This window comes from Anabrus simplex, chromosome 1 (genome assembly GCF_040414725.1).
Source record: "Anabrus simplex isolate iqAnaSimp1 chromosome 1, ASM4041472v1, whole genome shotgun sequence".
Classification (NCBI taxonomy): Eukaryota; Metazoa; Arthropoda; class Insecta; order Orthoptera; family Tettigoniidae; genus Anabrus; species Anabrus simplex.
In genome coordinates, this window is record NC_090265.1 from 1,380,451,515 (window position 1) to 1,380,471,457 (window position 19,943).

The 19,943-nt window shown below is 37.2% G+C and overlaps 1 protein-coding gene across 7 annotated transcripts in view; it reads left to right on the top strand.

Moving 5' to 3' along the window:
* The window catches only part of LOC136858356 (uncharacterized), a 562,168-nt gene that overhangs the window by 523,834 nt on the left and 18,391 nt on the right, over window positions 1-19,943 (top strand). For all 7 annotated transcript variants that reach the window (XM_068225512.1, XM_068225514.1, XM_068225513.1 and 4 more), the window contains 3 exons: window positions 10,225-10,394; window positions 14,470-14,587; window positions 17,068-17,199. In XM_068225512.1, the coding sequence (XP_068081613.1) occupies window positions 10,225-10,394; window positions 14,470-14,587; window positions 17,068-17,199 (420 nt within the window). The remainder of the gene's footprint in view (window positions 1-10,224; window positions 10,395-14,469; window positions 14,588-17,067; window positions 17,200-19,943) is intronic.

The window sequence follows — 19,943 nt, forward strand, 5'->3', positions numbered from 1 at the left end:
ATGCGCCACATTGTACTGAACCCTTGTACTTACCATTCCATCGTTGGTCGGCCACAGCTGCTACAGCAGAGCAATATTGAACTCTTAAATCATGGGTCGTTGCGGGAAGAAATTCGGTCACGATCTTAACCAAACAATGGGGTTCAGAAGAGAGCCTAACTACTTGAAATGAGGAGCAAATATGTGCTTACTAACTTTTATTAAATTTGAAATGGCACGACAACATTATTATTTTATATAAATCCTTGAAATAAAAAAACTATAAATCATTTATTATTGAATGTTTCAAACGCAGTCACATTGCATAGCGTTGATTTATTTCTCACAATATCGAAGAGTTGCTTCGGGGAAAGTAATAAATTAGTGGACAGCGAAACTGAAAAACTGAAAAAGGAAAGACCTGAAAACCGGGCACCTATTACTCCAAACGAGAACTGGATCCGTGGAAAATCTGACTTTCAACAAGTAGAACGCCTGATTTACTCTCAATTAAGGTTATCCACCAGTCGAATACCCTTGCGGATACGGAACACCCGCCGAATGGACCCTTAATCGAACCAAATTGACTATCAGTTGCTTTGGATAGGTCGCGAAATATTATGGGAAAGCATGGTGTTCATTACGAGTTAACAGCAGCATTCACAATTGAAATAAAATTCCACCATGTATTTGTCATTCGTGACACCCTTAAGGAAAAAAATAATCCCGATGCTAAATGTGCATCACCCGAACAGCTGTTCAGAAGGAACCAACAACAACATGATCCGCGAGGATCCTACGTTACGTCGTTCTGAAGGAACAAAACTGCGAAATGCAGGAAACACTTATTCATCACGCATTTAGAAGAAATGCCAAACACTGAAGTTAATTAAAAAGTGGAAAATCACTTGAAAAGTATTATTATCAAACCGATTTTCAGGTTAGAAATGGTTATGTTACGCTTAATAAATTACCAGTCCACATTGAAAAATACAACAAACTTAAGGAATTCTTTCCTTTTTAAACAATGACTACCATTACAGATCCATCTACTTATTGTTTGTCCCAACACACTATCTACAACATTATCACTTAATCAAACTCAACTACGTATATAAATGAAAGAACGACAAAGATTGAAAATAAAATAATATTACTGGCTGACGAATCGAAACCACATTCGCAACTCAAGTCTCACACTAATACATTGAGTGTCAATATGCACACTATCAAAGCAAAACGGACGTCAGAACAACAAAACAATTAAGTCCGTAAAATAAAATAAAATATCGAAGTTATTTGAACTCAACACGCATGGAGAATTACAGTAAAATATTCAATCACCGTAAGGTCAATACCCAATATTGAGCAACCCTCATTTGCCGATAACGGTCCCATATCTTAGGGAGCACCTTCCAGCTGTTGGGAGCTGCGTACTAGTTGGCCTCATTATTACCGATCTAACCCTCTTCATATTTCGTATTTCACTGTAGATGCTACCTTCGCCCAGGTCACTTCAAAAAAATCATCTAATCTGAGACTTGAGTATGTACAGCTGACATCCCAGACCTATCGTCTGGCTTATTTAAAGTCTGTACACCCTAACACTAATCTCTATGTACACGTACCCTCCTAATTCTATCGTCGAGCGTGAACTAGAACGTCTCATCATCAGTATACTCCTAGGATAACATGTGACGTCCTAATTCTATTGTCTGGCGGACATTGGGTCGTATACGTTTCCCCTGGCATATCGGGCGAACCAGCAATTTCAAACAAACCCTGACATTTCAGTTATAAACCTGGTCAGACTAATAACACACAACGGAACGTCTCTTACTATTAAACGAATGCGAGTCGGAAAATGCAGTAAGTCTATCTTGTTACAAAACAACGTGAACTTGAAAAATAAATATTACGTGACGAACAATCCCCCAACTCAAACATGATTTCAGCATGCGCAATGAAGTTTTAGGGAAGAAATAATAATTCCCAACACACGTCTACCATTTAGTGAATGTTGTCCAAAATAATAATCACCACCATTGCATTGGAAACCCTCAAATCGCCTACCGTCATTTCCAAATATTTATATCCATGACTATCCAGTGAAATGAAATTCAATACATTTACACGGTCACACAACACCAACCGTGTATTCTAAATGTTCTTTTATCCTTGAGGTCACATTATCTAATATTCATACTGACTTTACGTAACTGGTCGCTTGACTTTTACTACCAAGAATTTTAATCTTTACTAGAATCGTTTTTCACTTGGGATCTTACTAGAACTCTACCGTGCATCACACAGTGGTCGTCTCAATTTTTGGATTATTAGCGGAATACACTACAGCCTGCCACAATACAGCCTGTCTCACAAATCCTTCCTCGGCAAACAGCCTGTCTCAAAACTCATTCTCCTCGCCTTATCCCGGCGGTATTATTTAAAATCCAGGCTCCCTTTCACCTTCAAATATTCCTACCACTCTCATCTCCACATATATAAATTCTTCGCTCTCAATCCATTTTCTTATATTTCAAGACCCTTTTCAAATTTCAATCCTCTTATGAAAAACAATAACATTATAAAATACACCTCTTTATTTTACTGTTACTACAACTTTCGGACCTCGAGAATACAAGAAACACACCGCGATTTTCGGTATCATCGACATACACGATGTCACAAAATTTTACTTCCCATGAATAAAACATAACTCTATCGAATTTCACTGGAATTTTTCTAAATGCCTGCAATCCTTGCGAAACATACTTGTTAAATGCACTTTTAACATAGGAAAATTTTATCCCGCGGTAGACATTATTATTATTATTATTATTGTTATTATTATTATTATTATTATTATTATTATTATTATTATTATTATTATTATTATTATTATTATTATTATTAATTTTGACAAAAATTTCCGAATTCAAAAGACATTTGAAATTAAGACATTCGCCACGACTACTTTACCATCATCACTTTCCTAATTTTCCTCACTTTGGACAATATCTCATAGAACATTAACACCAGATTTAAACGTCGCATTTTACAGTTTCTTGACGTGAAGTTTTACAAAACTAAAGATTTCACATGCTGACCAAAATTATAACACTTTTCGCCAGATAATTACAAATATCAACCCGACACTCACCTTGAAAAATTGGTTGGGACAAACAAAAAAGTCTAACTACAACATAATACAAAATATAGACAGACCTGCATTGATGTCGCCTTCAGTATTCTGGCTACATTTTGCCAGCTGACCTCGTGCTTAGCCGCACATTGGTACAAGGAACATCATCTTCTTAAACATATCTATCTTATAAATACTGCCTTTTCACACGTTATTAAATGACAACACAAATCACGCACTTTCTTCGTTATGATTTTGTACAACAAACCTCCTTCGTTCTGCAGTCGACTGCGACTGTCTCACTTCTCCCCAGATTCAGCTTTCTTTCACCCTAATACAACAGGTGTTCAACAGATAACGAAATCAGAACTACTCTGACTAGCTTCCCAACTCCCTTAACACTTTCCAACACACACGAGGTGATACAATAAAATCAGCTATATTTTTCAACAGACGCCTATGCTTTCACAGTTTTATCGGCGAAAGTTCAGAAAATTTTCAATCACCTTCCCTTTCTAACAGTAGATGTGGACCACAGCCATGAACATGTACTAAGTTATTTGTAGATCAATCTTATACAATTTTCTACTGATGACGGGCGTAAGCTTCCGCTGCTTCAGAAACCAGACCGACACTGAGAAATATGCAGAGGGGGGTTTCTTTTATAGTCTTGGGAGGTGACGCTATTCACACCACTAAGCTTGATTATGTAATCTGCTAATTTCGCGTCCAATAGACCGATTTTCATGAAACTTCTTCCAGAATTCCGGACAGACTTGCGATTTATTTAGATGTTAATCTCATAATTTTACCACACTCGCAACAGGTGAAATAAATTATTTCTGCCCAGGCGTTTCGCGGGTTTTCTTAATCCATTGACCTTGGCACGTGGAGCTAGTCCACTGATCTGACGCTGATTTGTACTTAGGCTTAACTGCATTTATATTTAACCTGGGGGCTTTGTCTTCACGTAGGGTTTAAGAATAATTTAGATTATTTATTTCTGTATTTACTGTGTTGCCAAAATCTCTCGTTACGCAGAATTCCGTGAATTTGAAGAATTGTTGGGTACTCGAAGTCCACCGAGGTGTCATGGTATTTCACGAGCTTGCCGCGGGTGAGTTCGTTCCCACGCGACAGCGTGGCTCTGGAAGTGCAACATGGCTGCTCTCAAAAATAAAAGTAGCTTGTTATTTGAAATAAATATTGAGAAAAATAAAAATAAATTTCTCATCGTAGAATTATGGGTTCAGTACCACACCACACTTTCTTTGATCTTTGTATTCTCTCAATCTTCTGCTCTTAACTTTTATCACAGTAATAGGATCTTTAAACAGTTCTCTGATTTCCCAGTTATGGTTGGACCTCCAGTGGCCCTCCTTGAACGTTGGTCCAAAAATCCTCCACAGTATCTTGCTTTCTCTATGGGCTTCTGGAAAGAAAGACATTAGTTCCATAAACCATAGTAATAGTAATGTTTCCATAGCCTACATTAACCATGTGTGCTCTGTTTCTATAGTCTACATTAACCGTGTGTGCTCTGTTGTCAAATATAACACAATGATACCAGTTATTGTCATTACTATCCAACAGAGAAACACTTCCTTCCCATTGTTAGCCTAAGTTTCACTCTACATCCTTCTGAAAGCTATGAACGTATTACAAATTAGGACATTTGAATACGAAGCAATGCTAGTAAGTATGTCATATTTTGATGTTAGTTGGTATTATGATGATATTTAGTGTGATTAAAATATATTTCTAGAATGGAGATTTTGAGTACCTCTAGGACAGGAGCAAGTAGGAACAAGTACATAGATAGATACAGTAGATAGATAAATGATTTATTTTAATATGGCAAAGTTAGAGATATTTGTCCTTGTCTTACACTTCACCACCATTTACACATCTTTAAAAATTTGTAGCAATATACACAATAGCAAGATATTAATATTACGTCACTATCAGTGATATTAAGCTAGGTGGTGGTGGTGATGATAAAATAAGATAATAAAAATAATTGCCTAATTGATGATGATTATGATCATGATCATGATCCTACAATCCTAATAGCCTTATTCATTCAATTCTAGAAAAAAAAAAATCAGTTCCACGATAGATTAATAAATTAGTATGAACAACGTAAAGCATGGAGTGGAGGATATGTTTTTCGAGTTGAAGAGTAGTCACAGTGGAAGAAGATGATGAAGAAGATAAAGAAGAAGAAAAAGAAGATGATGATGATGACAATGATGATGATGATGATGATGATGATGATACCTGTTGCCTTTCTGAGAACAGGCCTGTTAGAAACTCTTCACTTCTGATATTCCCCTGACCTCCTTAAGGGAGGTTCAATTCCTGGCTAGCTGTAACTGTGAAGGAGTAGTTGAAAGCTGACGATTTATATCTTGGAATAGCAAGAAGAGTTGAATTTTGAGCTCTGGTATTCTTTTCATGGTATTCAGCAAGGTTATGGAATTGTTCATACAAGTAGGATGGAAAGTGTTCCTAGTTTAAGCATGTGGTGTAGTAAACTAAGAGTGTGAAGTTTATGTCTGTCCTTGAGGCTCAGCCAGTTCAGTTTGTCATACAATGTACACACATGATCCATGTATTTTAAGTTACAGAAAAACCTAATGCAGGCATTTTGTGCATGTTGTTGTAGCTTTAAATGAATTTCCGTACTGATATCTTGATAAATAGCATTACAATAATCAAATGTTGGTAAAATAAGTGCCTCAGGTAGTGTTTTCCTTAATTTGAATGGAAATGTCAATTTGAAATTGAGTGTATTTAGTGATGCAGAGACTCACTTGCAGACTGATATTACTTGGTCTGACCAAGAGTCATTCTGGTCAAAGTAGTGCAAGACCAAAAATTAACTTCAAGAAAACTTTTTTTTTTTTGCTATTTGCTTTACGTTGCACTGACACAGATAGCTCTTATGGCGACGATGGGACAGAAAAGGCCTAGGAATGGGAAGGAAGCGTCCGTGGCCTTAATTAAGCTACAGCCCCAGCATTTGCCTGGTGTGAAAATGGGAAACCACGGAAAACCATCTTCAGGGCTGCCGACAGTGGGGTTTGAACCTACTATCTCCCGAATACTGGATACTGGCTGCACCCAAGCGACTGCAGCTATCGAGCTTGGTTTCAAGAAAACTAGATTTATAAGAGGTGTCAGAACTTTTAGCACAGCTGTAGCCAATATGACCCTAAATGGTACTAAGTCTGAAACCATATCATGTTCAAAATATTTGGGCTCAACAATTACAAACAACAATGAAATGAAATGGCTTATGGGTTTTAGACCCGAGAGTGTCTGAGGATAAGTTCAACTCACCAGGTGCAGGTCTTTAGATTTGACGCCCCTAGGCAACCTGTGCGTCATGATGGGGATGAAATGAAGATAAAAATGACACATACACCCAGTCCCTGTGACAGCGGAATTAACCAGTTATGGTTAATTTTCCTGACCCTGCTGGGAATCGAATCTGGGACCCATACGACACATACACCCAGTCCCTGTGACAGCGGAATTAACCAGTTATGGTTAATTTTCCTGACCCTGCTGGGAATCGAATCTGGGACCCCTGTGATCAAAGGCCAGCATGCTAACCATTTAGCCATGGAGCCAGACACAAACAACAATGATGTGATGTTAGAGATTGGTTAGGGTGATGGCTGCTTCTGGGCTCTTGGTAATGCTGTAGTTGAGGTACTGACATAAATAATTACACACAGTGTACCAGCAAAAATTATAGAATTGAAAATACCCCTTCTATCTTTATTAAAAATTGATTTATTAGCTATTTGAAACCTTTATAATTAGGTTAGAGTTATTATAATTACTATTTTAATTGGATTTTATTCCCTTTGTTGAAACACTTGCCCTTTCTTTGCTTTTCTTGAAAACTCTGGACAGAGTTATTGTGATGTAATTACAGTACATGCACCTTTTAGCAATACATGGACACCGTTGTGCTGAATCGGTCGACCTCGGGTATCTTCGAGATTCGTATAGGCAACCTTTGAAACATAAACTATGAATTGCTTATGTATCGCTGTGTGACATCTGGCGTACACTTTACGTACTAGTACTGTTCATGTTTACACAACAAAGCCAAACTGGAGAATTCATGCTAGGAACAAGATTTGCATCGAGAAATGTCATATAATGTTATATAATGTGTGTACGAAACAGTTGTTGGCTTAAGATAATAAAGGTTTAGAAAATTCATATCGAACGATCATTATCGATTCAATTCAGATTTCATTTCCATTCAGTTGGCAGTATTACCAGAACCGGGAGAGTTCCCTCCTTACTACTCATCACCGTACAAAGAAATATCACTAAAAGGTGCGCAGACTATACTTAATTTCATTTTCTTCTAATTGACTTATTCATACTAAACTTAAGGTGTGGCACCTCAAGAATTCTGCTGCAGTGATTCACTTGTTTCAAAACTCACAGAGGTACTGTGCTGTCATACTGCTAGAGGAAGAATGAACTTACGACTGTTGCCAATGCAACAACTCGTGGCTAAACCAAATCCTTCTGAAGAATTAGGTATATAGCCACAGAGTTTCTTTAACTCTGAATTGAAAATATATTGTTTAGCTGTATTCAAAAGTTCATTTAGCCACTAAAATAAGACATTTCATCATTGTTAATAAACCAGTTCAGCCATTTTAAATTTTTATGGTGGCAATTTTTAGTCTGAAAATGTTGGCTCGTTGGCTAGTTGACCTGAGTGTAATAAAATTCCACAAAGGAAGTGTAGTATCAGTCCATCTGGAGCCTGCTTTGACATAATGTTAAATGATTTTAATAGTACCACCTAAAATTAAAAAAAAAAAGTTCTAACTGCTGCACTGGGATTAAGATAAAGTGCTTTACAAGCAAAAAGTCAAAAATCTTACTTCTGAGGTAGAAGAGGTTTGAAAGTTTTCAGCCCTTCATTGCCAATATATGCCATTATAATAAGAGAAATGTACACAGTGAGTTTTTAATAGACCAGAATAGTACTGTAGAGCAGTGTGAAAATGTAAAAATCTCAAAAGCTAATTTATGTGTTTTGCTTGCAAACCTACAATATATTCATGAAAAGTAAGTGTAAGGATTTATAGTATAAGACAATAATCAAGCCCATAGTTGTGTATGGAAGTAAAACCTGGGCTTTGTTTGACAGAACAATTATTACTGGTATTTTAGCATCTTTGGAGAGGATGGTAGGCTACTCAGTCAAATATCTAGCCCCATACCGGTACATGATCAAGGAACCTGGCACATAGGGTTACTTTAATACCTTAGTGTGTTCCTGTATAGTGTCACTGACAGAGCAAGAGCATATTGGCTTTTGGGCCGATGACTTTAGATGTTACAAGTAATGAAAATCATTTTATTTTCCGTATTGAAAGAATCTCAATAATAATATAAGAGAATTTATTGAACTCCAACCTATTCAATACATTACAGGATGTTAACATTTTTAGTTAAACATCATTAAAATGGAGACATGTTTCGCCCTCATGTGGGGCATCATCAGTCATATCAAAGCACCTCAAAATTAAACCAGACGTCTGGTTGGAAATTATGAACATAATATGTAAGAAAGAATACATTAAAAACACGTACAAAGTCCTATCCAAAACGAAATAACAATAGACTAGTTACACATAGTAAAATATGTTAGTGGTTTCTTAATATTAAAATGAGGCCATCATATACACAGTATAAAAATGGAAGTAATCAAAGTCCATATGATATTGAGTTCGATGGTAGTTCTACGTAGTATATACAAAAGTTGGCCAAATAAAACACAATTTATAATTACTGTACACTTATTTATAATTGTTAAAATTGATGAGGTAAAACATTCCAATTTGTCTATTTGTAATTTGGCTCCAACCAAAATAATTCGCCCTGGGATTCATGAGGTAGTCAACTCCGTTGGTCACATTCTATTTGAATGGAGTGCACAGTGCAAGTGAACAGCTTTTTGTTGATTATAAACTGAGGCTGTGCTAAGACAGAGTTAAAACAACACCGGCTTCAAATGAAGATAGTTAAAAACCTCATTAGGTTCTTCCTAGTTGACTAAAGGTTTGTGTATATATTGTTGTTGAAATGTGGGAAAGTCAGTTGTTGGTTGAATGGGCAACGGTCGAAAATGTTGTGCAGTGCAATCGGTGTTTGAGCTGTCCTACATGTGAGGGAAATCTGAAAATGGAGGATTTGTCTTAATTAGTTAAGTGAAATGACGGAAAAAGAGAAGAAAAGGGGAAATCATTGAGAAATGAAAAATGTGAAAGTTAAAAATTTTACCTTGAAAGCTGTTGAGCTGTTACCTAATTGTTAGGAGGTTTGTGGAGCACTGGCTGTCGCTAATGTCCTACTCCTCGTGTTGTACGTGTGACGTCTTAGAGGAGGGGAGTGGATTTGAGAAGGCGGGGCTGTGGGTATGTGATTGGCGCTTGGGGAGGAGTTGAGTGTATTGGAGGGAGAATAGGGGCGTGATGAGTTGAGCGACTTAGTGGGGGTGTTTGGAGAGCTTGTTTTGAGGACGTTAACAAGTCTTTTGTCTTTCAGATTTAAAATATTGAGCGAAAATATTAATTGTTCGTAAAGAGGGCTTCGGTTGTCTATTGGATCATTTAAATTTTTATTCTTATTATATTTTTGGTTCTTTCTTACATATTATGTTCATAATTTCCAACCAGACGTCTGGTTTAATTTTGAGGTGCTTTGATATGACTGATGATGCCCCACATGAGGGCGAAACATGTCTCCATTTTAATGATGTTTAACTAAAAATGTTAACATCCTATAATGTATTGAATAGGTTGGAGTCCAATAAATTCTCTTATATTATTATTGACTTTAGATGTTACGCCCCTTTAAACAACAAGCATCAGCATCATCATCATTTTGGCTTCTGTGTATTCCCCTGATTGTGAATGCCAAGTTTCATCCACAAGGTCATGACTTCAGGATCAACTTTCACCATGAAAATTGACATTTAATGATTGTTCTGATCTTTCTGTTACTTTCACTCCATAGATTTTTGTTAGTTACTACATGAATTCCATTTACAGGTGCTGGTGTGAAGAAATCTCATGAACAGCTGAATAATGGAGTTCAAGATGAATTATTGGAAATAATAAGCGACTTCAAGAACAACATATTTACTATTTCAGAAATAGAGAAACTCGTTGAGAACTGGAAGACTCGAAATGATGTTCAGCAGTCCTACAAGGAGAAACAGGTTAGTAGTCTCTTTTCTTCTAGAGAATTGGTAACTTTATTGTACTTAATTTAACCTAACTGAGAGATCTTTATCTGAAGAATTATTCACTAAACAACTACCGTACCGTATTTATGCGAATAATCCCCGCATATTTTTTTAAAAAATTGAGGCACGAAATTGGGGTACGGGTTTTATTTGAGTCAAGGTTGTCAACATGCTCACCTAGTTTTCGTTGTTGGGAGTACATTTATGCTTTGTGTAATTGCATATGGAAGAAAACTGCCCCCCATTTGTCATATTTAAACAGAAAACAATTCAGACTTTTAATTTAAAACTGTTTACATTTAAAAAAAGTATTTTACAGAGTAATTTAAATTCAAAATTTCTCTGTGCCATGATAGAATGCGTCTTCCGGAATGTGCACTTTCACTTTCACTTTGGTGTGTCGACAGTGTGTTTCAAAGTTGCTAAGTTCGAGTGAAATTGTCATTCTTTTGTATTCAGCGTTTTAAGGGACGTCACAATATCATGTAAGAAGCAGTGTGTAGAGAAGCAGAATCTGCGAATACTGGCGATGCCAACAGTTGGCAAAAAAGTGTGGCTTATAATTATAATCAATTTGTACGTACCAAACAATATTGTCAATGCCAATGAAACTGCATTGTTTTTTATTACTAGCCCAAACTGACGTTTCTTTAAAGGAGATGGGGTCACTGTACTATGTTGCAATGCAGACGGAAGTGAAAGACTTCCTCCCCTCATCATAGGAAATTTCGATACGCCACGAAGTTGTAAGGGCATCGATTACTTTCCGTGCAAGTACAAGGCATCTAAAAATGCAAACAGTACAGTAATCCAAAAAATAAAGCACTTGCACAGGGGAGCCAGCATGATTTGTCGTCATCTTTGAATCATGTTTTTTTTCTTTCGTCGCATGAGGTTATGTTTGTCAGTGATTTTATCCAAGTGCATTATTTGAATAATATAAATGCACCTTGTTGGGTACATTTCAGAAATAGTTCTTTCCATGGTATTTGAAAGGTTTAAACTGCAGAATTGGGACAACCAAGTTATTTGATTGGTGATGACCAAATTTATAACGTAATTGTCACTGCCCACGCATTTGTAATAATTTTCTTTATAGTAATGCCCATTATAATTGGGATGTTTATTCAATAATGGTTTCTTTAGGATTAAAGTATGAAGGCCCTGATATGTTCCTTCTCGTGTGATATCACGTCTTACAATCAGTGCTAACAGTTATATATATACATTAATGAGTCTTAGAATACATTATGATGTGGCAAGGGTTGGCATTTGTGCTATGGCGTACAAAGATAGAGTTACTATCCTGTGTCGCAATGGAGCCAAAAGTGAGAGACCTCCTATGTACTTCTACCCCTTGTCATAGGAATGTTTGATAAACTACGATGTACAGAATTTAATGAAAATCTGTATGTAAAGTCGGGGGATGAGCCACTACAATCTAGGCTATAAATCATTTTATTCACGCTGAGTGAAATGGTAGTTTAGGGGAAGGCCTGAAATGTAATTCTCAAATATTTATATTATTAGTGGTCCTATCGATAAACACTACATAACTAAACTTATATAGAAATAAATTTCCGATCATTTATGTCTGATACATTTTTAGCATACTGACTCTGATAACACAGATATTCATGAATTTGTATTTTTTGTTGCTAAGTCCATTTCAACGCCGAACCACGAGAAAATGAGTAAACAGAATTTAATGAAAATCGGTATATAGAGTCGGAGAATAAGAAACTACAGTCAAATCTATAAACAATTTTATTCATCCTGGATGAAATTGTAGTTTAGGGGAGGGCACCTAAAATTTAATTTAAATTAAGTTAATTTAAAATTTAATTTTTAAATGTTTATGTTATTGGTCCTATTGAAAAGTACTACATAACAAAAGTTATAGAGAATTCAATTTCCGATCATATATATGTTATTCAGTTTTACTGTACTGACTATGATAAGAGTGGTATTTCATAGTTGGAATAAAACTAAATGTGAAAGCCTACAATATCGAAAATGCATAACATTGACAACAATAACATTACATTGACCATGGTTCATTGTGATATTCTTTGTCTCTTATGCCACCACTCAACTCTGATAGCTGGGATTACTGCTGCATACCAAGTATAATAGCTTGACTGAATATTGGCAGGAGATGGCTGGGGAGTTAGAAAAACTTTCTTCTTTAGCATGCCATTCCTCTGGTTCATACATTTCCTGATACTGCTGGTACATAACACACTGGTTCATTATAGTATTCCAGAAAAATTTGTCTCCAAATCAGATAGTTTTTCCGCCGCCAGTGTAGTGAATTGAGATTTTCCGATTCATCAGGTACTCCTAGGAAGCAGATTAGTAAGAGGGCATAGTTTTTGCCCTGGGAGTCTCCATTATTCGACCCCGCCCATTCGCGCCGGAAAAAGACGATGAGTGTTCACGGATCACGGCTGTCTGCAGCTTGGTCATTCCAGCTCTGGAACTTCGGACTGTTAGATCGGCAGCATAGTACTGTTTGTTAAAAGTGAGAAAATGTGTGGTCTTTCATTTGATCGAGCATTTCATATGAAAGCATTGCTTTTAATCGTGCCATTCCTACTGACGTCATTGTAATGGTCTATGTTCATTTCAGTTGGGAAACTACTAAGGTAGTCTTTCTGAGGATGTAAAAAGGCAGGTGGAGAGTGAATGTCTGCCATTATTATGAAAACTCCCCAGCCTGATTGTGACTGATGGTAGGCAAGCGAGCCTACCATTACAATGAAAATTCCCCAACCCAGTCTTTATATGAGAAAAGACATTTGGTGACTTCCCCGTCGCATTTCTAGGGTAAAGTTCAGAGCTATACAATTTAATACAATCTTGCATACAACATATACACTACCTCCGTAGCGAAGCATGAGTATATCAGCTATAAATTTGTGTGTTGATATTCACAATTTGTGATTTTGAGTGGCACTTAATTGCTCATGATACCTTGTGTGGTACCTTTCTAAAAACATTTTAAAAATAGCTTGACAGTGGTGAAATTTATACGAGATGTTGGCTGGTGTTTGATGGGTTCATCCTGTATAATTTATGAGTCTTGTTGATATATAAATTTATTTGATATTCATAATTGGTGATTTTGAGTGGCACTTAATTGCTTGGGCGAATGCCACAAAGTGATGTGCTGATCATAGCATTAGAATAGAAGACAGATATGCAAAGGAAGAGTAAAGGAACCTTTGCTCCTGGGGAATTCACTGTTCACTGAATGGCTCCAAAGACTTCTTCGTAAACACATTTCTTGTCATACTCGAAGCATGGAGATCAGAGCTGAGAAAATATGCTGAAAAATACAACCATCTGCACAGTGCATTTGGATTTCTTGAAGAGATGAAGTTCAAAAACCCTTCTGTTATTTCAGAAAGGGCAGAAACATTTGTGAATTTGTACTAAAAGATCTTGATTCTTCGTTAATAGATGAAAAAATGAAAAAGATGAAAAATGTGTTAGTTCAAATGAAATAAGCAAGCTTCTACACCAAATCAATATGATTGAGGTGTATCCAAATGTAGGCGTAGCTCTTACAATAGTCTTCCGCATACCAGCCAGGAGAACATTCATTTTCTACACTTTGATGTGTAAAGAATGAATGCCAATGTCTCTGCTGTGCATACTGTACCTGGCAGATCCTAGGGCAACAACCTCTATTGGCATTGCTGCAAAGAGTTCGAAACTCTTTCGCATGTTCTGGAAGCCTGTCCACATGGTGATTTACTATGCACCTCATGACATAATGACCAATGATAGCTAATACTTTGAGAGGACAAGGTTTCTCATGTACATTAATCAGAATTTTAACTGAGGCTTCCTTGGTGAAAATTTGATGATATTATGAAGCTATAAGGGTCACTTAATTTTTCTTCCCAAGGTAGTTCTTCTCTATTGTTTTGATTTTTATGAATCACTGATATATAATTGATGAATTGATTGATGTATTTATTTCAGTTTAAGGAAGACTCATAACCATTCAAGCATGATGTAAACCCCTATTCTGTTACAGGAACAACTGAACCAAATGAGGGAAGAATATGAGCGATTGCAGCAATGTATAAAAGATGAAATGAAACGACCTACTCCTTTTGATCGAATAAGAAATTTCTTCAAAGGCAAACCAAAAGGTTTGTTGTTCATATATTTTAATAGTTATATTGTAGGCTAATGTGTCATGCTGTTATTTTACATATACTGAATGTGGCTAGGATATGAAACTTTTAATGCAATTGAGGATAGAATGAATGCTTTAGATGAAGATATTATGTTGCAGTGTAGGATAACAGAAATGCACAAGGACACCCAAATTCATAAAGAAATCTTTTAACAGTATCTGCTGTCACTTTTTCTTTATTAGCCAGTGACCATGAGTTACAGTTACATTCATTGTTAGTAACACCAGAAATTTTAGATTATGTAGTTTTATTGCTAACTTCTCTGTTATAAGTAGGACTAAGTCTGTTACATGTTAACTGTAACATTGACATTATGAAGAATATAGCATTCAGTAGTATGTACACTTTGATACCACTCATTTCTAGTTGGGGGCCGATGACCTGCGATGTTAGGCCCCTTAAAACAACAAGCATCATTTCTAGTTGTGAATTGGAACACTAAAACAAGAAAATGTAACCTCTTAACTTGGAAGTTTCTGCTGACAGTGGAGGCCACTGCGTAGGTTACTTGGACCTACTGGCAGTGCCAATGCACTATGAGAGACTTTTTTGTCTCATTAAAAAAAAAAATGCCTGCCTGGCCATCAGATGATACAGGTGTTGATCTCCATAGGGAACCTGAACTGACGAGCTCAAATTAGCACATTGGGGCAAAACGCTGGCAAAAAGGAATGAGTTAGCAGGAAAATTTATAATGTCCAATAACGGACCAACTATATTGGTGTTATAAATTTACCCATTCGGGACAAATATTTCAGGTTCCCTATGGGGATCAACATCTGTATCAAAAGAGTAGCATTCCAAATATGTTGCAAAGTGTGGGCTGGGGAGACTTGGAAAAAAGGAAACAAGCTGCTCGACTAATTGGTATGTTCTGAGCTGTCATTGGGGAGATGGCATGGAATGACATTAATAGACATATAAGTTTGAGTGGTGTTTTTAAACGTAGGAGAGATAACAATAAAGATAAAGTTGGAATTCAAGAGGACAAATTGGGGAAAGTATTCATATATAGGAAGAGGAGTTAGGGATTGGAATAATTTACCAAGCGATATGTTCAATAAATTTCCAAATTCTTTGCAATTATTTAAGAAATAATTTAGGGAATCTGCCACCTGGGCGACTGCCCTAAATGCAGATCAGTGGTGATTGACTGAATGGCTAAATTTTAATTTTTATATCTATACAATGCCAGATAATGATCATTATGAATAAACTTCGGTTTAAACAAAAGGTCCTACCTATTATTAATTTCATAGTTTATACTTGATAGAAAATGTACGTGCACTTATACTTTTAAGTATTAGGAGTGTTGATGTATCATGAATTATGGATGTTACAGAGTCCTGGCCTTAATTTTAAATTGACAGTCATCTGAATTGCAAACTGTGCTTTATCTTAAGGCTAACCAAAAGTAGAATACAGCCATAACAATCCAACTGGGAAGGAAACCTTGTCAGGAATCACATTTAACTTAGATAAGGTCACTGTCCTCATGTAGAATGTAGAATTATACAAAAGTGCAAATAATCTGGATTGCTTCTTCTTCCTCTCCAGCTGATGAATATTCTCTATCTTTTCTGGTAATGCTTCCTACCCTGAAATCTGTGAGTTATTCATGATTAAATTTTACTTTTTTATGAGTAGGAATATGAAAGTATACTGTATACCAGAACCATTGTAAATAAAGGTTACAGAACTCTTCATATGTGTATGAGGGTATTTAGTGATTGTAATAAGGATCTGGAGGAGAACGCATTATAAGTCACTGGTAAGACCCCAATTATATTATGGTTCCAGTGTATGGGACCCTCACCAGGATTACTTGATTCAAGAACTGGAAAAAGATCCAAAGGAAAGCAGCACGATTTATTCTGGATGATTTCTGACAAAAGAGTAGTGTTAAGAAAATGTTGAAAACTTTGGGTTGGGAAGACCTAGGCGTAAGGAGATAAGCTGCTTGACTGAGTGTTATGTTCCGAGCTGTGACTGGAGAAATGATTTGGAATGATATTAGTAGATGAATAAGCTTGGACAAAGTTCTTAAAATTTGAAAAGAGGTAATATGAAGATAAAGTTGGAATTCAAGAGGAAAAATTGGGGCAAATATTTGTCTATAGGAAAAGGAAGTAGGGATTGGAATAATTTACCAAGCGAGATACAGTATTTGATACATTTTCAACTTTAAAATCTGCCACCTGGACAACAATGCTATTGATTGATTGATTGATTGATTGATTGATTGATTGATTGATTGATTGATTTTGGAATGTTTCCAAATGTAGTTGAATTAAGCACACATTGTGTAAGTGTCTGATGTTATTTTGCAAAATGGAGTGCTCTTTGTATCTTTGAAGATCCACTTTTTGTGACATTTTCATAATTTTATGTTTATGCTGTTTTCAAAATAAGTTACTTGTTATTATTTACAGAATGCAAACCAAGTTCAAATGAGATTTCTTCTCCAAACACTGCCGATCTGACCAAAGTTGCAAATGGAGAAGGTGTTACATCGCCATTGTGCCAGAGACCTGTGAGCAGTTTGAGCCTTCACAGCATCTCAAGTAAGTAGCTTATGTAATTTTCTTTCTTTATTTATTAAAATCAAGTATAATCTTGGAGGGGTGAAAAAGTTGACCTTAATGATACACTTAGGAGATCTATAAACTTATTTTCAAAAATACAACTCCGTCAGTTACTACTGTTACTGCCTACCTGGTGGCCACTTTCATTAAGGTGCTCTGACACCGTGGTGAGCTGGTTCGAGTCTCATTCGTGGGAAAGATTCTCACCTTCATCAATGCAGGCCAGCAGGGTAGCGGAGGAGGTGGTATACAATTTCTAATCACTAATTGCTTGCCAAAACCTTGGATTTAATTCCAAACCTCTCTCAATGTTCCTATGGAGTGAGGTCAATGACTGTTGATGGTGATTTGTCCACTGGATGGGGGTGTTAAGCCTTGACCAGAACTATTGATGTTATTCAACACAGGTAGGCTATGAGCCGATACTGGGTTTCATTCTCTCCCTATCTCCTCCTCCTCCTCCTCCTCCTCATCATCATCATCATCATCTTCTTCATCATCATTATCATCATCACATCACTTATCCCAAATTCCTCTCGATCAAATTTTGTGTAAACATGTAACTGACCGTACTGCCAAATTGAGAACAAGGAACAAAATTCTTCACAAACTTGCTGGCTCTACATGGAGAGCCTCTTCTTCTATGCTTCCACACTTCAGCTATTGGGCTAGTTTATTTAGCAGCAGAATACTGTTCTACAGCATGGATGATCAGCTCGCATGTTTGGAAGACTGATGTTGTCCTGAATTATACCATCACAGAAAGTTAGTGTCTCCTGAAAGTTATAGTAGCCTGCGACATATAAAAGTTGGAGGATAGGACATGCAACATAGTTGTTTTTTTTTTTTTTTGCAAGTTGATTTACGACGCACTGACACAGATAGGTCTTATGGCGACGATGGGACAGGAAAGGGCTAGGAGTGAGAAGGAAGTGGCCTTAATTAAGGTACAGCCCCAGCATTTGCTTGGTGTGAAAATGGGAAACCATGGAAAACAGTCTTCAGGGCCGCTGACAGTGGGGTTCGGATCCACTATCTCCAGAATACTGGATACTAGCCGCACTTAAGCGACTGTAGCTATCGAGCTCGGTGCAACATAGTCTTGCTGAGTTACATTTTATATCGCTGTCCATATACAGTCACCTGATATGGCTTGCTATGTCTCTTGCCTTGGGACATAACATGTCGTTCCAGTAGCCACATCTTCTATACATTTAAAACACTAGGCTGATTTTTGTGACCGCAAGTTTGAGAGAACTGCTGAACCGATTGACATTGTAAAGCATTCTGATGAAAGCTCTTGGCCTGTAGATTTGCAGTGTCTTTAAAAGCAAAAAAAAAATATTGCCATATATTTTTAAGTTATTAAAGAAAAATGTAACATTCTGAATGGCCAAAGCGTTCACCAGTACTTCAAAGCCGCCTGAACCGTGAGAGCACTGAACAGCAGGCACGATAGGGAAGGTGGAAGGGGGTAGGCATGCATGCACAGTCAGATGTCTTCCTGGTTGACTGCGTTTGTGGACAAGAATAGCCACTGTTTTTCTGCCCATTGGTTGAACAGTGCACATTATATTCAAAATTCCTCTAAATTTAAATGAGAGTTTGTTCTCTGGATTCCAAAGCAATCAGAATTCCTCACCCCAGGCCACAGTGACAACATTCCAGAGAGCGTGTAGGTTTGGACTAGGTCTTCACTATTACTTTTTTCTTGATGGGATTAATGTCTGCCCCACAAGGTGGCCAGTTGATAAGCTTGACCTGACCTTCTCTTGTGAACCATTCCTGAACTAATCGAGATGTGTGGATCGGAGACGAGTGCTGCTGAAATTGTATAACACCAGTGAGATGAAGCACTTACACAGAAGGGATCATAATATTCTCTAAAATGTGCTCTTACTGCCCAGTGATGAAACATTGCTTGATTCAGTGCAACATTCCTATTCAGATAGAGCTCATCCATCCTCAGCATGCAACAGACAGCCAGCCAGAGCGCTGATGATTGGCTACGTATGCTGGATTTAATTGGGTACCAAAAGGGTGAAACACGCATACCAGCCCATGGCTCGCCAAGGAAGACTTTAGAGAATATGACATTTCACCAATCACATAGCAGGTTGTCCTTGGCAAACATAAGGCGGTGCACCCTCTGTTTATCAGTGAGCTTTTGTTTCTTAACCATTCACTAGGATTGTAACCCTGCCTCATAGTTGTGGCATAGTTGCTGGTAGAATGACCTACCTGTATATAATAAGTGTAGTTGGGGCAATCTGATTGGCTTGCCTGCTATTGCTGTCAGCAGAGTGAAGAAACACCATCCCAAGCAGATTTGAACCAGCCACCTTCCCACTCTAAATCTGAGTCTCTACCCACTGGGATGTGGCGCTTCAAAAAACAAACACTCATAACACACCTATTATTCTGCCTGCCACCTTCCACCTCGCTGATATTTAAGGCTGTTTACAGGAAACAATGCTATCTAATTGCTTCCCACACTCGTAGATACTCCAGTTATGATGACAAGTTCTGTATGAGTAAAGTTTCATTGTCCCGTACCGGGCGAGTTGGCTGTGTGGTTAGGAGCGCACAGCTATAAACTTGCATCTGGGAGATAGTGGGTTCGAGCCCTACTGTCAGCAGCCCTGGAGATGGTTTTCTGTGGATTCCCATTTTCACACCAGGAAAAAGCTGGGGCTGTACCTTATTAAGGCCATGGCTGCTTC